This window comes from Callithrix jacchus, chromosome 17 (assembly GCF_049354715.1).
Source record: "Callithrix jacchus isolate 240 chromosome 17, calJac240_pri, whole genome shotgun sequence".
Lineage (NCBI taxonomy): Eukaryota > Metazoa > Chordata > Mammalia > Primates > Cebidae > Callithrix > Callithrix jacchus.
In genome coordinates, this window is record NC_133518.1 from 62,293,946 (window position 1) to 62,319,082 (window position 25,137).

Below are 25,137 nucleotides of genomic sequence, written 5' to 3' on the forward strand. Positions count from 1 at the left end.
GACACACGCGTACTCTCGCCTAAAATATGAGACACAAAAAAGGAGCATAATCAAACGGGCTGCTCGAAGTAGGAATTTGGAAATCAGGAAAGAGGTCTCGGCTTGAAATATAAATCTGGGAATCACCAGAACATAGGTTTACTTAAGCTATGAGATTGGATAAAATCACCTAGAAGGTGCGGAGGAAAAAAGAAGGGTCTATGCCCTCAGAAAGCAGCATTTGGAGGTCGGTCGGCTGGCAGCAAAGGGGAGGCCAGGGGTTGAGCAAGCCCAAGCCAGCCAGGGTCCTGGAAAGAACCCCTGCTGGGCGCCTAGCCACCGCCTGGACCGGAGAGCCACCAGGTGCGGCGGGGGAGGGCTGCGGAGCAGGGCGTGGAGGGGGCTCCCGGCCAGAGGCGGGAAGGGCAGCTGGGAGGAGGAGGGGAGGAGTATGCGGCGGAGACCAGGATTACGGCGCGGAGGGGAAAACGGAGGAAGAGGAGGGGCTGGGCGAGGAGGAGGAAGGGGAAAAGTGGGAAGCATAGGAGGAAAGGGGTGCCGCGGAGCCGGGAAGCGGGAGGGAGGGAGGAAGGGAGGGAAGCGGCGGGGCGGAGTCGCCGCAGCGGCCGGCCGAGGGCGGGAGGAGGGAGGGGGTGTGTGCGCGGGTCACATGGTCGCGGCTGCCCTCCCCGTCAGCCGCCCTCGCCGCCGCGGTGCGCTGGCTGCAGGAAGCCGCCGCGCCGCCGCTTTTGTTGTCAGGGACCCCGCTCGCCGACCGCCGCCACCCTCTCTTGCTGCAGCCCGCTCTGCGCTGCGAGGCCCGGGGCCCGGGCGCCCCGCCCGCTCGGCCCATGAGGGGGCCCCACGACCACCGCTGCTTCCAGCCTGGGGCGGCGCGGCGCTGAGGCGACGCCTGCGGCGCTGCCCCCTCTGCGGGAAGCGAGCGGCTTCCGCCCCCTCCGCGAGGGCACCATGGAGGTGAATGCGGGTAAGAGCCTGACTGCGGCGGGTGGGGGATGGCGGGAGGGAGCGCTCGGAGCCCGCGGGGCACTTCGGGAGGCGGCGGCAAGGGGTGTCCCCAAGGCCGGTGGGGCGGGGTGGGCTGCTGCACGCCGCGTGTCCGCCTCGGGCTCGGTTTCCGTCGCCCCCCGGGCAGCCCCGCGCCCGCCTTCCAGATTCCCTGCAAAGCCGCAGCGCGGCCCGGCGGCGCCCGGCTCGGCCCGGCCCCCCCTCACATGGCCCGGCCGCACGAGCCACGTGCGCGCTGTGTTTACGTTCGGCGGCGCGCGGGCGCCGGTTGGCTGGCCGGGCGCGTGACGCGGCATTACATAATGGGCGCTGAGGCGGTGGCGGCGGGCGGGGACACGTGAGGCCGCTCGGCTCCCTGACCCACATTCCCCGGGGCCGCAGGGACACGTGGGGGCGGGCGCGCGCGCGGGCGCGCGCCGGCTTAGAACACCGCAGCCTCCCGGGAGGCCCCGCCCCTTTGGAAGCCTCGGGGCAGTGACGTCGCCGCGATTCCCTCCTCCCCCGCGGGGTTGCACACTGCGGAGGAGGCCGCGCGTGCGCGCCCGCTGAGCCCCGCGGCGGGGCGGCCCCGAGGCGGGCGCTGACGCCGCAGTGCACCGGAGGCTGCTCGCCCTTAAGCTAGGTGACCCCAAGGCGCGGGCTCTCCGCGAGCCCCACGACCCCGGCACCCGAGGAGGCTGGCATCTGCACGCCTTGCAGATCCCGAGGAGGAAGTGCGGGGCGAGGGCGTGCTGCTGGCCTAAGAAAGCGCTCGGGGTAGGCTTGGGGCTTTCCCGAAGGGTTATGCTCGCAGGAGCTCTGAGGTGCAGCGATTCCAAGCGACGCTCGGCTGACTGGGTAGCACCGCACCTGTTAGAAGCCACCCTTTTACAAAAACAACAAAAAAAAACCACACCGTTTTCTCTAGGACTCGACCTATTGTCTCATGCACCCGCAGTCTTCAAAACTGCTTCCAGATCCCCTCGGGCTGGGGTTTTCCTGTAAACAGGTCACACCCGGAGCTGAGCGTGCAGTTCACTTACGGTCAGGATGACTCAAGTGATCATAGGCGACACTAACATATCATTGGTCATTCTTCATTTAAATGAAAATTACCCTGTGGGTCGCTAACCTTTCCTGAATCTGATCAAGATAATTTGGCTTTATAAATATATTTCTTGACACATTTTGTTAAATTGCCACAGAACAACAGGGTGCCCCAGACGGGCAGACTTGAAGTAAGTGAGGTTATGGAAACAGCCAGTTTTTGATTTTTTGAGTTAATAAGCGTTTCTAAGAATCATGCCTCCTTAATAAGTATATTGTGAACTTTTCACCAACAGTAAAAATAAAGTCATTTTCTGATTGTGTTTTATGTACTTATTTTAAAAATTTACTTATTTAATCTACTTCGCAAAAATCTGTATCTAATTATGTTTTAATTACCTAATGTGCCTATTTAGCCTTTGAGGGTATTTTAAAAGTTTAATAAGTCTGTCATAGAATTAAACTTTTACATGTTAGAATTTAGAGGTGATCAAGGTCAGGCTATTAGAATTCATGCTAAAAGCTTTGCAGCCTCAAAAGGGCTGGCTCAGTTAGAAAGTTTTTCTCTGGTTTGAGCCCTCTTCCAATACTTCGCTGATCAAAATCTTGCCTTAGGGAGCTACACATTATAAAAATTCCTCCGGGTGAATGTGGACCATCTCCTTAACCCTTCAGTTCTTCCATTTCCAGTTATCTCTTGGTCCTTGCCCAGTGTTGTTTTTTTCTCATCACTCATCATCCTTGTTACCCTTTGGGATGGAGCACCCAGAAGTGAACAGGCTTTTGTGGAAGTAGTTGGATAATTATCAAGTTCCAAGTCGCCCTCTTGGTCTTGGGTCCTGCTGCAAATTAATTCCCTGGCAGACTTAGTTATTTTGGCATTTTGTTTTGCTGACTCACAGTAACTTTGCAATCAACTAGGACCTTTCGCGTGAACTATTATGAAGCTAGATTTCATTCATGATGCAGGTCATTGCATGACGTGAAGTGTAGGAATGTGCAGTGGTCATTCTTAAATTTTCTCTTGTTCTTTTGGCCTTAAATTTAAGGCTGTCACAAGTTGCTACGCAGTATGTTAACAATTTCTGCCATCTATCTGTAAACGGGAGGTCTAATCAGAATTTTCTTTAACTGGCTGGGCGTGGTGGCTCACTCCTGTAATTCCAGCACTTTGGGAGGCCGAGGAGGGTGGATCACCTGAGGTCAGGAGTTCGAGACCAGCTTGGCCAGCATGGCGAAACCCTGTCTCTACTAAAAGTACAAAAATTAACCAGGCATGGTGGTGGGCGCCTGTAATCCCAGCTACTCAGGAGGTTGAGGCAGGAGAATAGCTTGAACATGGGATGTGGGGCTTGCACTGAACTGAGGTGGCGCCATTGCACTTCAGCCTGGGCGACAAGAGCGAGACTCTGTCTCAAAAAAAAAAAAAAAAAAAAAAAAAAGAGCTCTTTAACTTTCGAATTTTTGTAAACATTGACCAAGGTGGGGCCAGATTCAGTGCTGTGGGGCACACCTCAGCCCTTCTCTCTAACTTGATATCAGTTGACAAACATTGAACCAGTGATCATATAATCTTACTGCCCTTCATGACAGCTCTGTGCTCGCCCCGTGAGTAACAGATGTGAAAACGGTGAAGTGAAAAACTTGGAAAAAATTAGGAGACGTGGGGGCAAAGAAGTCTTTACTTGGAGCTAGGAAAAGCAAGAATCTGAAGTGAAGTAAGAAGATGCCCTACTTGGTCAGTAGGATTAAGAGATTCAAAAGGTAGTGTGGAAATAACCTACAAAGAAACCACTAGATCCTTAAGACACATTAAAAAGTGAAGTAAAGAATATAGAGAGGGTTGGTTTGGCCTGAACTATTCTGATGGAACTCTTCTAGTATAATGATGACAAATAATCACCAGCTTCTTACTCTGCCAGGCCTTTTACATGTGTTCCTCATGTTAATTCCATGAAGGTAGGTGCTGTTGCCACCATCTTCATGATGAGGGGCTAAGTAATTGAATAACTTACCCAGACAAGTAGTAGAGCCAGAATTTGAATCCATGAAGTTTACTTGGGAACACAAACTGTTAACTGTTGTGCTGCAATGTACCTGCATACCATTTGAAGATTGATGCATAACTTAGTGGTCCTGTCTTAGGGGTGAAGGCAATACAGCATGTGTATGGGTCCCACTTAGTTTGCAGTGATCTATGTAGGTGATAGCTGGTGGAAAAGGACAGTCATCTGTAGGGCCTCCCAGTTTCATCAGTCCTCTCTTTAGTCCTGCTGGCTTGTTTCCAGACATCAGATTATACTTTGAACTCCCTTCTCCAGTAATTTACTTGGAGGTAAAAATATTGTCTGTTGTATAAAATAAGACTCATCTGGCCGGGTTTAGTGGCTCACATCTGTAATCTCAGCATTTTGGGAGGCCGAGGTGGGCAGATCATCTGAGGTCAGGAGTTTGAGACCAGCCTGGCCAATGTACTGAAACCCATCTCTACTAAAAATACAAAAATTAACCGGGTGGTAGCGGGTACCCATAATCCCAGCTACTCAGGAGGCTGATGCAGGAGAATCGCTTGAACCAGGAGGCAGAGGTTGCAGTACACTCCAGCCTGGGCAGCAGATTGAAACTCCATCTCAAAAAAACAAAAAGCAAACAAACAAAACCCAAAATACCATTTTGTCTGGGTGTGGTGGCTCACACCTTAATCTCAGCACTTTGGGAGGCTGAGGTAGGCGGATCACAAGATTAGGCATTTGAGACCAGCCTGACCTACATGGTGAAACCTGTCTCAGCTAAACATAAAAAAAATTAGCCGGATGTGGTGGCACGCAACTGTAATCCCAGCTACTTAGGAAGCTGTGGCAGGAGAATCGCTTGAACCTGGGAGGTGGAGGTTGCAGTGAGCCAAGATTGTACCACTGCACTCCAGCCTGGGCGAAAGAGTGAGACTCTATCTCAAAAACACCTCAAAAAACAAAACACCATTTTTTTTGTCATCCCATTTACAAAATATATCTTCTGTGATACATCGTTCAGTAATTTACACAGCCTTCAATTCCCCACTTAGATATTGCCACCTTGGATGTGTTGCCCCTCTTGATCTCTGCCCTCTTTAGTATGATCCTCAGCAGTTCACAATCATTTGTATGAAACATTACTGCTAATAACACAGGTGTTTCCCCAGTTGACATGTAAGACATTTTAGGGAAAGGACCATGCTGTTCTCTGGAGCCCTGACACCCAGGATATAATTGGAAGTTTAGTGCTTCAGTTAGATCTACTCTGCCACCCTTTGAGTAGGAATTATTTAAAACACTTTTAAAATGAGGAAACTAAAGCTTCTTGGTGATAAAATGTTTGGTTCTAAGTCACCATGCAGAAAAATACAGTCATGATTTGAAGTCAAACATACTTTCCAGTATCATGGACAGTGGGAGTGGGTGGGTTTTGATGATGGGCAAGCCCAGCACATACAGGAGTAGTAGCGCTTCCTAGCAGTACAAAATTGGATATTGACTTACAGCTTGTCTGAAGTTGACCACTGGGTAAGCACCAGCATGGGAACTTGGCCCAGGTCCAGAGTCCCTTTCAACTGAAATAGAGAAGACTGCCTCAGCTAATTTTAGCTCAAGGTTTCTAAGAGGTACATTCTTGCCTGTTTCTTGGAGGTATTGGGACTTGCTGGTTTGGGGGTTTTTACCTTTCTTACTTTATCATCAGAAGCAGTATATGTAAAAAGTACTTTAATAATCCTTTTTATGAACACCATTTCATTTCAGTCTTGTAATAACTGGCAGATACTCCAGTTTTACAGAAGATGATTCAGGTTTAGAAAGGTTGAAAGTGACTTGCTTGCTCAGGTTTTCTTACCAAATAACAGTTCATACTTTGGAATTGGACAACCTTGACTGTAAACTCTGACCTGTCACTTAGTGGCTGACTGACTTATCCTCTCTGAGCTCAGTTCCTTGATTACAAAAATGAGTTAAGGAAAGTTAATTCACAGAGTTCTTCCTGTGACGATGAGATTGTGTCATTTTATTCCTGACATAGGTACTTGGTGATTCGTAATTTTACTTTCCTTTATTCATTAGATGGAGGAACTACTAGATATACTCCTTACCTTCTAGGAAATTAAAATTTAAGTCATTTGAGTTGCTAACAATCAGGTTCGTAGATGGGTGTCTAGTAGCAAGAGTGGTTGCTAAGACAACTAAATCAATACTGAAGGTCTTTTTAGGAGAATGCAGCTATCTCTGTGGGTCCTGTTTGATTCTCTGGGCCTGGCACAAATTCTTGTTAATTCTTAAGACAGGAGTTGGGTCTTAACTGGATTGGTAATTGCCCAGTAATTTTTTTAGGATGGATATTGAAGCTTTTGCAAAGGAAATTGTTTTTTGGTTAATTACAATACATTCCATTGCCCAGTCAGTGCTTTCAACCAATTTTTAAGCCATTTGCATAGCTCTAATTTCTAAAAGTTTATTTCTTAGCGAAGGTAGTCAGCAAATCTTCTGAACCTAGATGACTGAAAGGGGCAGGCCCTAGGAAAGTCTCACTTCCAAGGAAAAACATCACTTTTTTTTTTTTTAATTTTATTTTCCTGAGATGTTAGGTGAGAATTTAGTACCTAAGACACTAGTTTTAGAGAAGACAGATATCTGTGAAACTTCAGTGGAGTTTGAGGACTAAGAGCATTTGTCTTTGTACAGTGTCTTATTCTGAGTGGAGACGTGTGAAAAAAGTAGCTGTGTGCTAATACCTGGAATTTCTAATTAGACTTAAGATCTCTAAAGTTTTAGAAAGACAGCACAGTGGTTTTACCCAGTAACATGACACTAGCTAGGTTTCCAGGTTATAATGGTTTCTCTGTGGATTTACAGGGTATTAATGATATTCTGGCAGTTGTATTGATGAAAACATCACTCTGTAAAACTATGGGCCAATTTGTGTTTGAATTCACTGATTATAGCCATTTTTAAACTTCAATGTACAAATAATTGCTTGGAGAACTTGCTAAAAATACACATTCCTGAGGATGTCTTCTCCGCTCTGGGCAGGACCTTGGAAACATGTATTTTGAGAAAGCACCAGCTAGTTTTGAGGATATGTATTTTACATAATTTCTCCGGGTGATGAAAATAAACTCAGAGTTAGGAATTCTTGTGTTTGTAGTTTTGGAGCTTTTAGATTTTATTTATTTATTATTAATTTTTTTTGAGACAGAGTCTCTTTCTGTCGCCAGGTGCCAGGCTGGAGTGCAGTAATGCGATCTCAGCTCACTGCAACCTACCCCTCCTGGGTTCAAGCAGTTCTCCTGCCTCAGTCTCCCGAATAGCTGGGACTACAAGCACACACCACCACGCCCAGCTCATTTTTATATTTTAGTAGACATGAGGTTTCACCATATTGGCCAGGATGGTCTCCATCTCTTGATCTCATGATCTGCCTTCCTCGGCCTCCCAAAGTGCTGGGATTACAGGCGTGAGCCACTGTGCCCGGCCTTGGAGCTTTTACATTTTAAAATGAATGGTAGATGAAAACTGCCGTTGGTCACTTTGTCTTCCAGGGAGCACAGATGAAGTAGTTGGCTTGTGGCAGTGTTCTTCAAACTTGGATTTGCATGAGAATCACCACAGGGCTTATTAAAGTTTCTGATGCAGTAGGTCTGGAGTGGAGCCTGGTGATTTGCATTTCTAACAGATTCTGGGTGATACTGATTCCCCTGGTCCAGGGCCCACACTTTGAGATGGTTGGCTTGTAGTTAGGGACCACATTGCAGGAAAAATGTTAATTGTAAAGCACCGACTTTCTTCTGGCAGGTGAGTTGCACATACCAAGAGAGCGTGTGAACAGTGGGTCTGACGGTAGGAAGAGCAGATTCGCACCTCTGACCTCATGATTGATTCCAGGAACAGGTTTCATGAGTAAAACGTTGTGATTTGTCTACATTATCGATATTCTTGTCTTTAAAAAGCAAGTGCATATAGTTGAATTTACACATGTTAAATTTGTGTCTGGGCTGGGCGAGGTGGCTCGTGCCTATAAGTGATCTCAGCATCTTGGGGGCGGAGGCGGGTGGATCACCTGAGGTCTGGAATTTGTAAACAGCCTGGGCAACTTTGTGAAACCCTGTCTCTATTAAAAAAAGTAATGAAAAAAATTAACCAGGCATGGTGGCATGTGCCTGTAGTCCCACCTACCCAGGAGGCTGAGGCAGGAGAATCACCTGAGCCTGAACCTGGGAGATGGAGGTTGCGCCACTGCACTACAGCCTAGGTGACAGAGCAAAACTCTGTCTCAAAAAAAAACGCAAAAAACTTGTGTCTGATGAACAACCTTGTGTGTTTCTTGGCATAGTAGGCACCTGTTTTATCTTCCCTTCCGGGTTGCACTGAAACCCGGTGAGACTTGGGTTTGTGCTTTCCTCCTTAGGCAGTTTGTTTCTCAGCCTCAAAATGTATTCTTGGTGCATAAATACATACCTCATATCTAATACATGACAGACTAAAAGTGACTTTAAATTTCTCTGCCTGTTTTTTTTTTCTTGACTGTAAATGGAAATGTCTTTATCTTTTGGGGATTCTTTTGGCCTCGGCATTTTGCTGTGTGGATTTTTGTTTAAAAATGATGGATAGGCCGGGCGCAGTGGCTCAAGCCTGTAATCCCAGCACTTTGGGAGGCCGAGGCAGGTGGATCACGAGGTCGAGAGATCGAGACCATTCTGGTCAACATGGTGAAACCCCGTATCTACTAAAAAAAAAAAAAATACAAAAAATCAGCTGGTCAGGGTGGCGCATGCCTGTAATCCCATCTACTCGGGAGGCTGAGGCAGGAGAATTGCCTGAACCCAGGAGGCGGAGGTTGCAGTGAGCCGAGATCGCGCCATTGCACTCCAGCCTGGGTAATGAGCAAAACTCCGTCTCAAAAAAAAAAAAAGATGGATAGGCCGGGTGCAGTGACTGACGCCTGTAATCCTAGCACTTTGAGATGCCAAAAGTGGATCATCTGAGGTCAGGAGTTTGAGACCAGCCTGACCAACATGGTGAAAGCCCATCTTTACTAAAAATAGAAAAATTAGTGGAGAGTGGTGGCTTGCGACTGTAGTCCCAGCTACTCAGGAGGCTGAGGCAAGAGAATTGCCTGGGCCCAGGAGGTGGAGGTTGCCGTAAGCCAAGATCGTGACATTGCACTCCAGCCTGGGCGACAGAGTGACACTCTGTCTCAAAAAAAAAAAAAAAAAAAAGGCCAGTTTTCGGAGGGGTTGTAGTGGTTATGTTAAATTGCGAGTAACATTTTGAGAATAGCTCTGTGTTGAGGTTTTGAGAATAGCTCTGTGTTGAGGGAATTAGCATCAGCCTTACTGTTATTCTGGTATAGCATGCATTCTTCCTTCTAGCATCTTTAACATCTGTAGAGTGAATCAGAACAAATAGTGAGTCTGGATTTCTTAAGAGTTGCTTAGAGATGAATGGCAGAACGGGGTGGAGAAGGGAGAGTATTGAACTGGGGGTTGGGTAGTGGATAGCCACATGTGTCTTCTGGAAATGCCAAAACAGAAAGGTATGGGAGCAAGGGCTATGAAAGGATCTCTGTTTGAGATAAATTACCTTATCCACCATTCTGAATGTTACATCTGTTCTGGATTAACCTGTGCTTTTAGGCAGGTGTTGGGGAAGGTAGATGATAAATTCATTGTTCGTAGGATTGTGTGGGATAACAGTATAACAGGAGGCAAAGAAGAGACCGGAACAACAATTCTTCATGGCCGGTTTGTTTAAGCAATGAAGTCAGTCACTCAGGAACATGTTTTAGCACTTTTAGGAAAAGATTGGAAAATGAAAAGCTTTAGGTGTGAGGGTCTTCATGTGCTCAGAATATCCAAGCCCAGTGAAATCCTTCTCACTTTTATTTATTTTTTTATTTTTGAGACAAGGTCTTGCTCTGTCCCCAGTCTACACTGCAGTGGCATGATCATGGCTCACTGCAGCGGCACGATCATGGCTCACTGCAGCCTCGAACTCCTGGGCTCAAGTGATCCTCTCGCCTTAGCCTTCTGCATAGCTGGGACTACTAGAGGTGCTGGGTGCAAACCACACCCAGCAAGTTTTTAATTTTTTTGTAGAAACAGGGTCTCCCTATGTTGCCTAGGCTGGTCTCACATTCTGGGCTCAAGCAATAATCCTCCTGCCTCAGCCCCCAAAGTGCTATGATTAGAGGCATGAGCCATTGCGCAGGGCCTATCTCCCTTTATATTTAACTAATTAGTTAATTTTTTGAGACAGAGTTTCGCTCTTGTTGCCCAGGTTGGAGTGCAGTGGCATGAACTTGGCTCTCCACAACCTCTGCCTCTTGGGTTCAAGTGATTCTCCTGCCTCAGCCTCCCGAGTAGTTGGAATTACAGGCATATGCTACCACATGCAGCTAATTTTGTATTTTTAGTAGAGACAGGGTTTTTCCATGTTGGGTCACACTAGTCTCGAACTCCCAACCTCAGATGATCTGCCCGCCTTGGCCTCCCAAAGTGCTGGGATTATAGGTGTGAGCCACTGAGCCCAGCCCCTTTTTAAATCAGGGGGAGTTATACATGCTTTGAACTTTGCAGAAATAGGACGAATAATAGGAAATAAGAAAATACTTTGCTTTCTGCTTTTGGTGTAAGCAAACATTTCATATCAGTATCCTATTTCTAAAGTTAATGGCTTTACTGTTGAAATTTGCAAAACAAAAAATACATATTATCTTGTATCTAATTATGTGATTTTCCTTCTATTTTCTAGGAGGTGTGATTGCCTATATCAGTTCTTCCAGCTCAGCCTCAAGCCCTGCCTCTTGTCACAGTGAGGGTTCTGAGAATAGTTTCCAGTCCTCTTCCTCTTCTGTTCCATCTTCTCCAAATAGCTCTAATTCTGATACCAATGGTAATCCCAAGAATGGTGATCTCTCCAATATTGAAGGCATCCTGAAGAATGATCGAATAGATTGTTCTGTGAAAACAAGCAAATCCAGTGCATCTGGGATGACAAAAAGTCATAGTGGTGTGACAAGTAAGTTACTTTAGTTTTCTAAAGATTGTTGCCATTAATTGCAAATGGGGCTTATTTTACCAGCTTTTCGTTTGGGGGGGGGCATTATATTTCTGAGTACAGTTTTCACTCCTTGCTGAGTAATCATAAATCAGTAGTTAGAGAAGAAATCAGTGATGATTTTAGAAGTTGTAACTTAGGGACTGTCATTAATCCTTGCCACAGAGCAAGGTATGTGGTTATGTGCTCTGCCTGACCTTGGTCCCTCTAGGGTACCCTCTTTTACTACATTTTACAGTTACTTCTTGACTACTAGAACTGAATCTTGTTTCTAGAACAGAGTACTTGCTCATTGTGGGAAGGGGTCACATTAGTGAAATTGGTGATGTGGATGTTTGGGATTAGGAAATGTTAGATCGGGATAACCAAATGAGTGGTAGGATTTGGACGTATCTGGCCCCTGTAGGTGAAGTAAACTGACAAAGCTGTCGGTGGAGAGACATCCCTTTCCACCTTTATTGACTGACTTCTCTGCCTGAATTCTTAATTTTTATCCAGAGAATTGTTTTATTAGTTCCAGTTGCATATATGATGTAAAGTAACTCTAAATTTACAAAATTTCTTATTTCCTGCTGAGAGGTCTGGAAAAAACATAAATTTACAAAATTTCAGTGTAATTCTAAAATCAGGAAAGGAAAAATCCAGGTCTGTGAGGTATTTTTGTCAGTGCCATAAGCTGTGTTTAAAAGAAAGTTATGGCTGGGTGTGGTGGCTCACGCCTGTAAGCCCAGCACTTCGGGAGACTGAGCAGGGCAGATCTCTTGAGCCTAGGAGTTAAAGACCAGCCTGGGCAACATATAGCAAAACCCCATCTCTACTAAAAGTACAAAAATTAACTGGGTGTGGTGGTGCGTGCCTGTTGTATTCCCAACTACTTGGGAGGCTGAGGCATGAGAATTGCTTGAACCCGGGAAGTGTGGAGGTTGCAGTGAGCCGAGATCACTGCACTCCAGCCTGGAGGAAAGAGTGAGATTCTATCTTCAAAAAAAAAAAATTATGATTATGATTACTTTTGACTTGAAAAGATTTTTCTTTTACATTCTAAAAGTAGATATGTATCTTTTAAAAGTTCTTGCAAGTTGAATGAAATAAAAGATTGGAAAAAAACAAACTCAGTGTTTCTTCCTACTTTTTACTTCATGTCCGTTTGTGCCCTAGAATTTAGTGGCATGGTTCTACTGTGTAAAGTCTGTGGGGATGTGGCATCAGGATTCCACTATGGAGTTCATGCTTGTGAAGGCTGTAAGGTAAAGCATGCTTTGTTTCTTTAAGCTACTGATTCTGGGATTTAAGAAGTTGGGTTTAGATTTACCAATTTCCACAATTGATAATCTGAGAGAGAGTGAGAAGTCAGCTGCTCTTTTAAAGTTTTAAGGATTTTATGTGGTATATAAGCATAACTTGTTTTGAAAAATGTTCTTAATTCAGTGAAAGTATTTCTTTTTTCTTTAAGATTTTGAACAAAGTAAACTTGCTATCTTAATTAAACATACTTAGTGCGTTAGACCAAGTGCACCAAATGCTTATTCATTAGTGTGTCAAGCACAGTTCTAGGTGGCAGTGAAATAACAAGGAACAAAACAGACAAGGCACTACTCCTGCCTTGTGGGAACTTAGTTTAAACCAATCTTTGAGTTAGATCTCATCACATGCTTTGACTTTCTGACACTTCAGGTACTGGGAGCTGGGAGTAATTCCTAGATACTTAAAAAAAAAATGTGATGTTTTAAGAAATAATGCCAAGTGAGTAAAATCATCCTGAATATGAGTTGAGCCCTTGGGAAAGCTAGTTTATTTGTAAGTTTAGTTGAATATTTCCTAGTTATTGGTATTAGAGTATTGGTCAAATATTTCCAAGTGAGATGGTCTCTACCTCCCTACCTGTATATAGGGAGTCTTTCTCCCTTTTTCAAAAAATTGGCCCAATCTTTTCTCTTGAGTATCAAAAATTAATGTGGCGAAGACACATGTTCTTGCTTCTTGCTGTTCTCTGACTTGAGGCCACAAGCAGGAATCCAGTTTGGCAAGGTATGGTGGGTAAACAAGATAATGAATATACATGATGGGAGAGGAAATATTTTCAAGTGTGGCTCTGAATAAATTGTGAGTTTGCTAGCTTTTAATGGCCAGGTAACTTTGTAAGATTAGTCAGTATTTTTTATAGATGTAGCATTTTTCCATTGTTTAAATTCTCCCTCTCTTTATATATGTATTTATTTATTTTTTTTACAAAAATGTGAAGTAATTTTGGGGCAGGCATTATTCTTCCTTTATAGCTAGAAACTAAAAGCACAAACTGAATGAGCTGGTTGGGTATTCTTGATAAATACACATCTGTTTAGTATTCGCTTAAAAATGTGTCTAGCTCAGCTCTTATAGTATCCAACTCAAGTGTATAGTATCACAATAATAAAATATAAAAATGTTGTGTCTGATGACTACCTAGTGTAGTTTTGTGAAATGTGTTTAGTTGTCATACAAAAGGAAAATGCAGTTTAAAATAATTTTGGTAATTGTGTTCTTGAGTTTTCTGTCCTCCTTGGAACCATGAAACTGGAGATCATTGAAGACCTGTCACAGAACATGTGCTTGAATTGCTTGTGGAGTAAAGGCAGCTGTTTGTAACCATCTAGTTGGGAACTGTCTTTCCTTGGTTAGTTAGCTGGTGTGTTGGTGTGTGTTTTAACGCTTACCTGTTGCTGACGTGAAGTAGGCCTTGGCAGTATCAGCAGGTAATGATCTAGGAAAGACCAACTTCTATGAATGTAATCCACAATTCTAGTGAAGGATTATAGCTATCAAACATATTTCTCACTCACCTTTTTAAGAAGCAGTCATTCGGGCTGGGTGGGGTGGCTCAGGCCTGTAATCCTAGGTCTTTGGGAGGTGGAAGGTGGAGGAGTGTTTGAGGCCAGGAGTGTGAGACCCACCTGGGCAACGTAGGAATACCACTCCTCTTAAGTCGAAAAGCTGGATGCAGTAGCACATTCCTGTAGTCTCAGCTGTTGAGAGGCTGAGGCAGGAGGATTGATTGAACCTGGGATTTCAAAGTTGCAGTGAGCTATAATTGCGTCACTGTACTCCAGCCTGGGTAACAGAGCCAGACCCTGCCTCTTTAAAAAAAAAAAAAAAAAAAAAGGGTGCAGTGGCTCATTCCTGCAATCCTAGCACTTTGGGAGGCCAAGGTAGGCGGGTCACTTGAGGTCAGGAGTTCAAGACCAGCCTGGCAACATGGTGAAATCCCATCACTACAAAAATTAGCGGGTGTGTGGTGGCATGTGCCTGTAGTTCCAGCTGTTTCAGAGGCTCTGTTTGGAGAATTAATTGAGCCAGGGAGGTCAGGGCTGTAGTGAGTGGTGATCATGCCATTGTGCTCTAGCCTTGGAAACAGAACGAGAGACCCTGTCTCAAAAAAAAAAAAAAAAAATCGGTCATTCATACTTCAAGAGTTTTGAAATTTGTAGTGAATTAAAGTATGAGATGGAAAATGTGACTGCCCGCAGGGTCTGGTATCAGGATGGTGTGGTTGTTGCAAGGGTGCTTTGGGTCAGTGCAAAGAATCTCTAAAGGGAAGAAGAATTTTGTTTGGCTAGTAGGTGTAGGTGCTTACTCATACCAGTAAGAATCTAGTTAAATTCTGTGTGTCAACATTATATTTCCCTCTGTTCTAAGATATAATGTTTTCCAGATAGCTAGTCATATACTGGGACTATAGTTAGTCATATATACTAGATAGGTATGGGAGCAGTGTTTCTAGAAGTTCATCTGGGTGTTTTTAAATGGATATATAAATCTTCCTTTGTTCATAGGGTTTCTTTCGGAGAAGTATTCAACAAAACATCCAGTACAAGAAGTGCCTGAAGAATGAAAACTGTTCTATAATGAGAATGAATAGGAACAGATGCCAGCAATGTCGCTTCAAAAAGTGTCTCTCTGTTGGAATGTCAAGAGATGGTATGTTCCCAGTTTAAAGAGTATTCCTTAAGTGGAACTTGGCTTTTATTCCTCAGCATGAACTAGAGCTATGAGCCAGTTACCAAGGACCCTCTTGTGTTTGAGGTGAAGCAGAATTTCAGAAAACACATTTTGTTGCCTTATAGGACACCAAATTCATTAAAGTCAAATTTTAGCATTACCCCAGAAACAGTTTTTGGCTAAACTTTTGTTGTTGCTTCTTCTAAAAAGAGCCAATTTTTTTTTTTCTGTGCAATTTGATTACTTTTTATTTTTTTCTAAAAACAATGGCGTTTAAAAACATTTTTTATATGGCTGGGAATGGTGGCTCACACCTATAATACCAACACTTTGGGAGGCTGATGTGTGTGGATCACTTTAGGTCAGGAATTTGAGACCAGCCATGGTGAAACCCCATCTCTCCTAAAAATACACACACACGTTAGCCAGATGTGGTGGCTCGCCACCTGTAATTCCAGTTACTTGGGAGGCTAAGGCAGGAGAATAGCTTGAAGCCAGGAGGTGGAGGTTGCAGTGAGTCAAGATTGTGCCACTGCACTCTAGCCTGGGTGACACAGTGAGACTCAGTCTAAAAAAAATTTTTTTTAATTTAATGTATCTATGTTTTTCTTTTAACCAGAAGCCCAAACCTCACTATCGTTTTTCTTGATAGAGGAATCATTGGCTCTTTTTGATTTCTTAGCATTACTAAGGAACTCATTTCTTCTTACATGAATTCTCTGTCTTTCTTAGCTCTGAGATGATAATGTGCTTTTGGGGCACAGATTCTGAACACATGGAAAGGAATGCAAAATTGAAAGAAGCATTAGGGTCTGGAGTGGGGGTGGTTGCTCACTTCTGGCATGATCTATTCTCATGCAAAATAAAAATTGGGAGTAAGTTTTGGGACTATATTACCTGTGGATGACATTTTTGGAAGATTGGACACTTCTATTATGCTTATTCATTTTTGGATTTTTTTTTCCCCCAGTTACATAACAGAGGTATGAGGTTTTCAAAGGGACCAGTAGGGTTATTTAAGAATTGTTAAAAATGGGCTGGGCAGGGTGGCTCACGCCTGTAATCCCAGCACTTTGGGAGGTGGATTGGGTAGGTGGATTACTTGAGGTCAGGAATTTGAGACCAGTCTGGCCAACATGGTGAAACCTTGTTTTTACTAAAGACAAAAAGCAGCCAGACATGGTGGCTCAATTCCGTAGTCCCAGCTACTTGGGAGGCTGAGGCAGGAGAATCGTTTGAACCCAGGAGGCAGAGGTTGCAGTGAGCCGAGATGGCGCCATTGCACTCTAGCCTGGGTGACAGAGCAAGACTGTCTCAAAAAAAGGATTGTTAAAAAAATGGACTTCATGTTTATCTAGGGAAGGGCCATTTAAGCGATTCCTTAGATTACTCTAGTATCTTACTGATATAGACATGGACTCTTGCAATAAGGAGTTTTTCTTTTTTTTTAATTGAGATGGAGTCTTGCTCTGTTGACAGGCTGAGTGCAGTGGTGTCTTCTCGGCACCCTACCTAGTTCAAGTGATTCTCATGCCTCAGCCTCCTGAGTAGCTGGGATTACAGGCATGTACCATCACACCCAGCTAATTTTTGTATTTTTAGTACAGATGGGGCTTCACCCTGTTGACCAAGCTGGCCTCGAATTCCTGACCTCAAGTGATCCAACCACCTCGGCCTCCCAAAGTGCTGGGATTCCAGGTGTGAGCCACCATGCCTGGCCACGAGTTTTTGAATAACAAGTTTCAGCAATTGACGTTTTGTTTTTCTCAGTTGCCTGAAAATTTTTTTATAGTGTTAAAAGTACTAGTGCTATAAAAATAGTTGATGGATATTGTGATTGCCCTAAATGAATAAAACTGACAATCATTTGTGAAGGGAGAAGTAGAGGTAAAGTATCAAACATGATTAAACTGTTTGTTTTTGATAGCTGTAATGTCAGAGGTTATGATTAGATTAATAAAGCTTTCTGGGCAAGTATATTGAATTTTTATTATCTCTGTATAAATACTAGACTAGAAAAAAGCTTTTCTTTCTTTCATAGATAGGATTATTGGAGACAGGACACCTCCTAAGACCAGCTTTTAAAATAATAGAGGATGACTTATCTCATTTTTACTTATTTCCCTGCTTTTAATTAAAATCTACCAAGTTTATTTTTCAGTAAGTGCATTTCTACTGATTGTGGAATTTTTTTTTTTTTTTAAAGAGGCTGGAAAATAAGACAGCAGATAATTTAATAGGTAGATCTTGAGAGTAAGATTACAAAAATGAATTAGCAAGGGCCAGATGTTCAGAGAATGATTGTACCTGCCATCTATTAATGGTAAAGGATGTGTGTAGCTGAGTCTCACATGCCTTCTTGAGAACAGTCCTCTGCTTTGTTGGTAAGGAGCATGTAGTAATACTGGTCTGCTTCAAACTACTTTTCATTAGCTAATCTCCCCTCCCTTCCCCCCTCCCCCTTTTGAGATGAAGTCTTGCTCTGTCACCCAAGATGAAGTGCTTTGGTACCATCTCACCTCACTGCAACCTCCACCTCCCGGGTACAAGCAGTTCTCCTGCCTCAGCCTCCTGAGTAGCTGGGACTACAGGCACCCACCACCATGCCTGGCTGATTTTTGTAGTTTTAGTAGAGATAGGATTTCACTGTGTTGGCCTCAACACCTGACCTCAGTTGATCCACCTGCCTCGGCTTCCCAGAGTGCTGGGATTACAGGCATGAGCCACTGCACCCGTCTGAATTTCCTATTTCTTTTCTTAGATTTTGCTCATGAAATACTTAGGAGATAGATTTGTTTCACTTTGTTTTGGGGGAAAATGTAAAATTTTCTCTCCCTCTCCTGCTTCCTTTGGTGCATCAAGACCAGCAAGTTTAGAAGAATGTGGACCAGAGACATGTAGACCCATTCTTTACATGTATGACTAGAGGCCATAGCTATTGGATAATTTTGTGTTGTTATTTTATACAAAACAGGTGTTACTTAGACTATAGATGTTAAATATCTTTTTCTTCAATAGCTGTTCGGTTTGGTCGTATTCCTAAGCGTGAAAAACAGAGGATGCTAATTGAAATGCAAAGTGCGATGAAGACCATGATGAACAGCCAGTTCAGTGGTCACTTGCAAAATGACACATTGATAGAACATCATGAACAGACAGCCTTACCAGCGCAGGAACAGCTGCGACCCAAGCCCCAGCTGGAGCAAGAAAACATCAAAAGCTCTTCTCCTCCCTCTTCTGATTTTGCAAAGGAAGAAGTGATTGGCATGGTTACCAGAGCTCACAAGGATACCTTTATGTATAATCAAGAGCAGCGAGAAAACTCAGCAGAGAGCATGCAGCCCCAGAGAGGAGAACGGATTCCCAAGAACATGGAGCAATATAATTTAAATCATGACCATTGTGGCAGTGGGCTTAGCAGCCATTTTCCCTGTAGTGAGAGCCAGCAGCATCTCAACGGACAGTTCAAAGGGAGGAACATAATGCATTACCCAAATGGACATGCCATTTGTATTGCAAATGGACATTGTATGAACTTCTCCAATGCTTATACTCAAAGAGTATGTGATAGAGTTCCGATAGATGGATTTTCTCAGAATGAGAACAAGAATAGTTATCTGTGCAACACTGGAGGGAGAATGCATCTGGTATAGTGAAATCAACTTTTTGCTCATGTTGTATCAGGGAAAGCTTTGAAAGTTTTCTTTTATTTGGGAGATATGTTAACTTGAGGGGATGGTGTCAGAAAACCTAAGAAATCCATAGAATCAATTCTGTACAGTATTTTAGGTCAAATAATTTTAATCAGCATCATTTAATGAATGACCTAATTTCACACCCAGCTAGGTACAAGCATGTGATTTGATTGATACTGTGATTGGGATTAGGATTTTATGTAAAATATGATTCATGCAGAATTTGTCCTTTAATTCTTGGAAATCCCTTTGAAAATGTAAGCATTCTGATTAATTAGTACCTTACTAGCTTTGGGATTTCCTCAAAGGCTGAACTTTTCACTTGCCATAGTTAGAAATTCTTTGATTTCTATAGAAAGATATTTTTTAACCATTATTATGCAAAAATGTCTTTGGATATAGAACATAGGTATTTTATGGTTTGATAAATTTAGGAGTATTTTAATTTCATAGGCTAGTTTCTAAGGATTTTCTCAGACTTCATCTTAAGAGATGAATTAATGTTGGTCATATCATTCAAGTTTTTCCATCAAATACGACATTCTACATGAAAGTACAGTGTTCATATTCAGCCAAAATTTCATCAAAAACAGTGCTACACCATTTCTAGTTTAAACCCTGAGGTTGATAGTGCTTAGTATTTTCTACTGACAGGGAATTAAAGTCTTTTTTTTCATTTTCAAAATAGTTGACTCTGCTTCAGTCTTCATTAAATTTTTTGTTGTCATTTGCAAGTATTTGATTCTGTGAACCTTTTGTTAGGCTAAGTAGTTGACTTTTTTTTTGAGACAGTCTCGCTGTGTTGCCCAGGCTGGAGTACAGTGGCACGACCTCAGCTCATTGCAGCCTCCATCTCTTGGGTTCAAGCAAGCCTCCTGCCTCAGCCTCCCATGTATTTGGGATTATAGGTGTGTGCCACCATGCCTGGCTAATTTTTGTATTTTCAGTAGAGATGGGTTTTGCCATGTTGGCCAGTCTGGTCTTGAACTCCTGGCTTTCAAGTGATTCACCTGCCTCGGCCTCCCAAAGTGCTGGGATTATAGGCATGAGCCACCACATCTGGCCAAGTGGCTGCTTTAATGAAGGTAAAATCTGTAGGCATTTAGGTTCTCATTTCATGATATTCTCCATGGTTTTATAATCATCCCAATTTTGTATGGATTTAGTGAAAATTTATTTTGCTTATTCTTTTAGTTTTTTTTTTTTTCTTTGGGGCTAGGATTTAGTGAAAATTTAAAGGCTGATTTGACTAATAGAACATACAGAGGGTGTCACATCAGCTTTTTGGTGTTTTTATAACTTCTTGGCTTCCTGTTTTCCTCACTCAATCCTCACTTAGAAGGTACACCTGTATCTGCAGTTTTTGTTTCCTAATTGAACAAGTAGAAGTCAGTGATCACACCATTGTTTTTGAAATAAATGGGCAGTGACCTTTTTTTTTTTTTTTTGAGACGGGGTTTTGCTCTGTCCCCCAGGCTGGAGTGTGGTAGTGTGATCTCAGCTCACTGCAACCCCTGCCTCCTGGGTTCAAGCGATTCTTCAGCCTCAGCCTCTTGAGTAGCTGGGACTGCAGGTGCCGCCACCACTCCCAGCTAATTTTTTTATTATTAGAGATGCGGTTTCACCCTCTTGACCAGGCTGGTCTCAAACTCCTGACCTCGTGATCCACCTGCCTCGGCCTCCCAAAGTGTTGGGATTATAGGTGTGAGCCTCCTTGCCCAGCCAGGCAGTGACCTTTTTAACAAAATGAGGCACCTCGCTATGTTTTCCTCTCGGAAATTACAACATTGTAATTCTGCCTATTTAGAAATAAGGGAGTTTTGAAATATTAACTAAATGTGAATTTGGGTCTAGGCCTGTGACTTCTAGCTGTGTGGTACAAATCACTGAACCTCTCAGAGTCTCATTTTCCCACCTAAGAAATGGAAATTTAATCTGCCATGAATAACAGGTTGAGAATCAAGGAAATTTGTGTGAATTTGTTTGAAAAATTATAAAACACCATATACTAGCATAAGGTGGCAGCAGTGTTACAAAATAAACTCTGAAAACTGTGACAGGGGTTTGAAATAGCTTGTTATAGATGGTGTTTTTGCTTAGGCTATGTTTTTTATGATTAAAAAATTTCTGTTTATATTAGATTGTCCAGAGGCTTTCTACAGTGTGGTGGGCAGCAAATGGATAAAGTACTAATCTCAGTAGATTTTACTTGTGTTTTGGGGGTTAAATTGGTTTTGGGGTTTCTGATAATTGAGATGCCGCTTTTGACATTTCTTTACCACCTCTTGGTATTTAAGAGTGTTTCTGTTTTGTGTATACTAGGTTTGTCCAATGAGTAAGTCTCCATATGTGGATCCTCATAAATCGGGGCATGAAATCTGGGAAGAGTTTTCGATGAGCTTCACTCCAGCAGTGAAAGAAGTGGTGGAATTTGCAAAGCGTATTCCTGGTTTCAGAGATCTCTCTCAGCATGACCAGGTCAACCTTTTAAAGGCTGGGACTTTTGAGGTAGGTTTTATTTATCCTAATATTGATGCAGGAAGAGCATGTAGTATTTTATTTTCATGGATGTTTTAATTCTTTTTTTTTTTTTTTGAGACAGAATCTTGCTCTGTCACCCAGGCTGGAGTGCAGTGGTGCAATCACTGCTCACTGCAACCTCCGCTTCCTGGGCTCAAGCATTTTCCAGCTTCAGCCTCCTGAGTAACTGGGACTACAGGTGTGAGCTACTATGCCCAGCTAATTTTTTTTGTAGAAACGAGTTTTGCCATGTTGCTCAGGCTGGTCTCAAACTCCTGAAAGCAATCTACCCACCTTGGCTTCCTAAAGTGCTGGGGTTACAGGTGTGAACCGCTGTGCCTGGCAGATGTTTTTATTCTTTTTTTTTTTTTTTTTTTTTGTTTTTGAGATAGAGTCTTACTCTGTCACTCAGGTGCAATCTCGGCTCATTGCAGCCTCTGCCTCCTGGTTCAAACTACCTCAGCCTCCCGAGTAGCTGGCACTACAGGTGTGTGCCACCACACCTGGCTAACTTTTTGTATTTTTAGTAGAGACTGGGTTTCACTGTGTTAGCCAGGATGGTCTTGAACTCCTGACCTTGTGATCTGCCTGCCTCGTCTTCCTGAAGTGTTGGGATTACAGGCATTTGCCACCATGCCTGGCTGTTTTCATTCTTTCCTAAGTCAGTATTTATAGTCCAGAGTTTGAATCTATCAACAAAATGATAATCGTCTCAGGATTTTGGGACAAGACCTGGTAAATCCAGAATTATTTAGGATTTTATATTTAGTTTTTATTATTTAGGATTTGAACTATAGGTATTCTGTATCTCTAGCATATGAACTAAGTTCTGGTATTGCTTTCAGATGCAGACTTAACAAGTTTCTGCAGTGTTAGACACCTTCTGAGAGCCTAGCCTAGCATTTACTATATTTGATACAGATTAAGAAGGGCAAATAGAATGTGGTTTTTGTTTTTTTGAGGGACTGTAGAATATTTTGGGGATATATCAGGTATTTCTTATGTGCCACCTCAGATCCTCCTTGCTTCAGGTTCCTTGGCTGCTCCAGCTTCTCTTACAACGTTGTGTCCTGCCTGGGCTTGGGGTAGTCTCTACTGCATAATTTAGAGAAGTGCCTCTCCTGGTCCTTGGTTAGGTGTCTTTCACTTTCTCTCTGCCCCAGGGCCTCCGGTTTGATGCTGAGGTGTGAAGCGCCTTGGGACCTAATTAAGGATAACTGAGATTGGGGTAGTTAGAGGAAGATGATGTTTGATGGGCCAAATCTTTGAACCTTTGATCGATAGGAGAAGGGAGCCAGGGCTATATTTTCGCTTATTCTCCGTGGATTTAGTATAATGGAGAGAGTAAGAAAACTTAAGTAATACAATTGTTAACTGATTTAATAATTGGATGTCAATTATTCCATGGTGCTTAGAACACTAACTGTGATAGTTTTCTTTGTGAATAGTCTCTTTGGGTTATGGTTTCTTGAAGTAGTTCAGTTAGACTTCATCTGCTTCCTTTGCCCTGGCTGCATTTGATGTTTTGAAGTACTGTTGCAGTGGAATTTTGCTCTTTTTACTTGAGGCATAGAGGCTGTGGTATACTTGGCAGCCTAAAGAGTTTTTTTAATGCCTTTGGCCAGGGCCCAGTTTTAAACTTACTGGCATTATTTCTTGCTCGAATTTTATATTTATATTTCAGAATCTTTGTTAATAGAGTGTCAGAGTATCACAGGACTCAAGTATTTTGCCATTGGTGGCGAGAATTTTTTTTGATGTTCTTGGAGTATTTGGCTTTGGTAGAGAATTTCTCTTAAGAAGTGGTTGCAGGACTGGGTGCGGGACTCACGTTTGTAATCCAAGCACTTTGGGAGGCCAAGGCAGGTGGATCACTTGAGTCCAGGAGTTCGAGGCCAGCATGGGCAACATGTGAAATCCTTTCTCTACCAAAAATACAAAAATTAGCTGGGTGTGGTGGTATGCATCTGTATTCCCAGCTATTCAGGAGGCTGAGGTGGGAAGAATCACTTGAGCCTGGGAGGTTGAGGTTGCAGTAAGATGTGATGGCACCACTGTACTCCCGCGTGGGCAACAGAGCAAGACACTGTCTCAATAAATAAATAGGCTGGGCACAGTGGCTCATGCCAGTAATTCCAGCACTTTGGGAGGCTGAGGTGGGTGGATCACCAGAGGTCAGGAGTTTGAGACCAGCCCAGCCAACATGGTGAAACCCCATTTCTACTAAAAACAAAACTTAGGTGGGCATAGTGGTGCGCACCTGTAATCCAAGCTAGTAGGGAGGCTGAGGTTGCAGTGAGCCGAGATTGTGCCACAGCATTCAAGCCTAGGTGACAAGAAGAAAACTCCGTTTTAAAAATTAATAGTAATAATAAAATAAATGAATGAATGAGTAAATGAATGCAATAAAGTGGTTTTGGGTAAAAATAAACCCTGTTTTTCTTTTATAACTTTCTTTTATATGTGGGATGTTTCATAACTGACTTGAATACTAAGTTATTTTTTAGTATTGCTGTTGAACTTCTCCAAATACATTTAAGTCTTTTTCTTTTTCCAGGTTTTAATGGTACGGTTTGCATCATTATTTGATGCAAAGGAACGCACTGTCACCTTTTTAAGTGGAAAGAAATACAGTGTGGATGATTTACACTCAATGGGAGCAGGGGATCTGCTAAACTCTATGTTTGAATTTAGTGAGAAGCTGAATGCCCTCCAGCTTAGTGATGAAGAGATGAGTTTGTTTACAGCTGTTGTCCTGGTATCTGCAGGTAAGCAAGCTGGTATAGTGATCAACTGGGGAGAAAGTGGCAGTTAACTCGGTTCCAGAAAGTTCTATAAAGGGAATAAGGCTTTAAGGAAGATGCTAAATTGTATGATCCTGCTATTTTTATGTAACCAATTTTTTCATTATGACAATACATGTCAAAGTGCTATAGGAATAAAATAATGCTTACATCTGGGCCTTGCATTTACCTCTGTTAGTCTTTAGCTTTTTGTTCATAATTATTTTTGTGAGTCTAAATCTTTATTTCATGGATTTTTTAGAACATTGTGTATCTCTGGGTAGGTAGTTCTAATATGACTTTCATTTTTTATTCAAATAAAATGTGGCTTACTTGGAAACATTAAAAGTATTGAGGTATTAGTATAGTTTGTTGCAGAGAAATACGAATTAGTTATAAGCTTTAGTCCAGCTCTGCCATTGAATTTTTTGTGTAACTTGGGTGAAAAGTAACTTTACTCTTTTGGGTCTTGGATTCCTTCCTCATTCTGTCAAAGGAAGGGGTTGTACCCTGGGAACCCAGTGTGGTGTCTGGTATGGAAGAGCTACTCAGTCACTGTTTGACTGAGTGAGCAAGATTTTTGAGTTTTTAATGTTTCTATGAGTCATTTATGATGTTTCCCAATTTCCCTGCCATCTAGTTTAGTTATTTCTCACCTAAAGTGTTTCAATTCAGACAGTATCTATTAAGGCAGAGATTGTTACTCTTAGTAACAAATTGGAAATTGAGACACTTTCCTGGGGACATCTAAGTAAGTGCCAGCTGTTTTTAGGTATCATTTTATAACATTTGTTAGGACTTTTTTAGTATTTGGTTATGACTTTGTTTCCCATTTGCTTCCTACTGTGTAAAGGGCACTGAGGCATTGTGAGAGTTATAAGACATGGCCTCTGATGATGTGGCTAAACTATAAATTAGTAGCTCTTTAGAACAAGTTCTTTGTATAATATCAATGACCTGTTCCTCAGTGGAACAAATAAAGACATGCCATTTGGAAGCACAATTTGGCTACCTTTTCTGACTAGCTCTACCTGGATAACTAAAAAT

General features: G+C 42.8%; 1 protein-coding gene across 1 annotated transcript in view; it reads left to right on the forward strand.

Annotated features, from left to right (window-relative positions):
• The first annotated feature begins 673 nt into the window (after window positions 1–673).
• The window catches only part of NR1D2 (nuclear receptor subfamily 1 group D member 2), a 35,181-nt gene continuing 10,717 nt past the window's right edge, over window positions 674–25,137 (forward strand). The window contains exons 1-7 of the mRNA XM_035277735.3: window positions 674–967; window positions 10,812–11,078; window positions 12,276–12,364; window positions 14,927–15,071; window positions 18,111–18,739; window positions 21,110–21,295; window positions 23,865–24,075. Of these exons, the coding sequence (XP_035133626.1) occupies window positions 952–967; window positions 10,812–11,078; window positions 12,276–12,364; window positions 14,927–15,071; window positions 18,111–18,739; window positions 21,110–21,295; window positions 23,865–24,075 (1,543 nt within the window). The 5' untranslated portion in view covers window positions 674–951. The remainder of the gene's footprint in view (window positions 968–10,811; window positions 11,079–12,275; window positions 12,365–14,926; window positions 15,072–18,110; window positions 18,740–21,109; window positions 21,296–23,864; window positions 24,076–25,137) is intronic.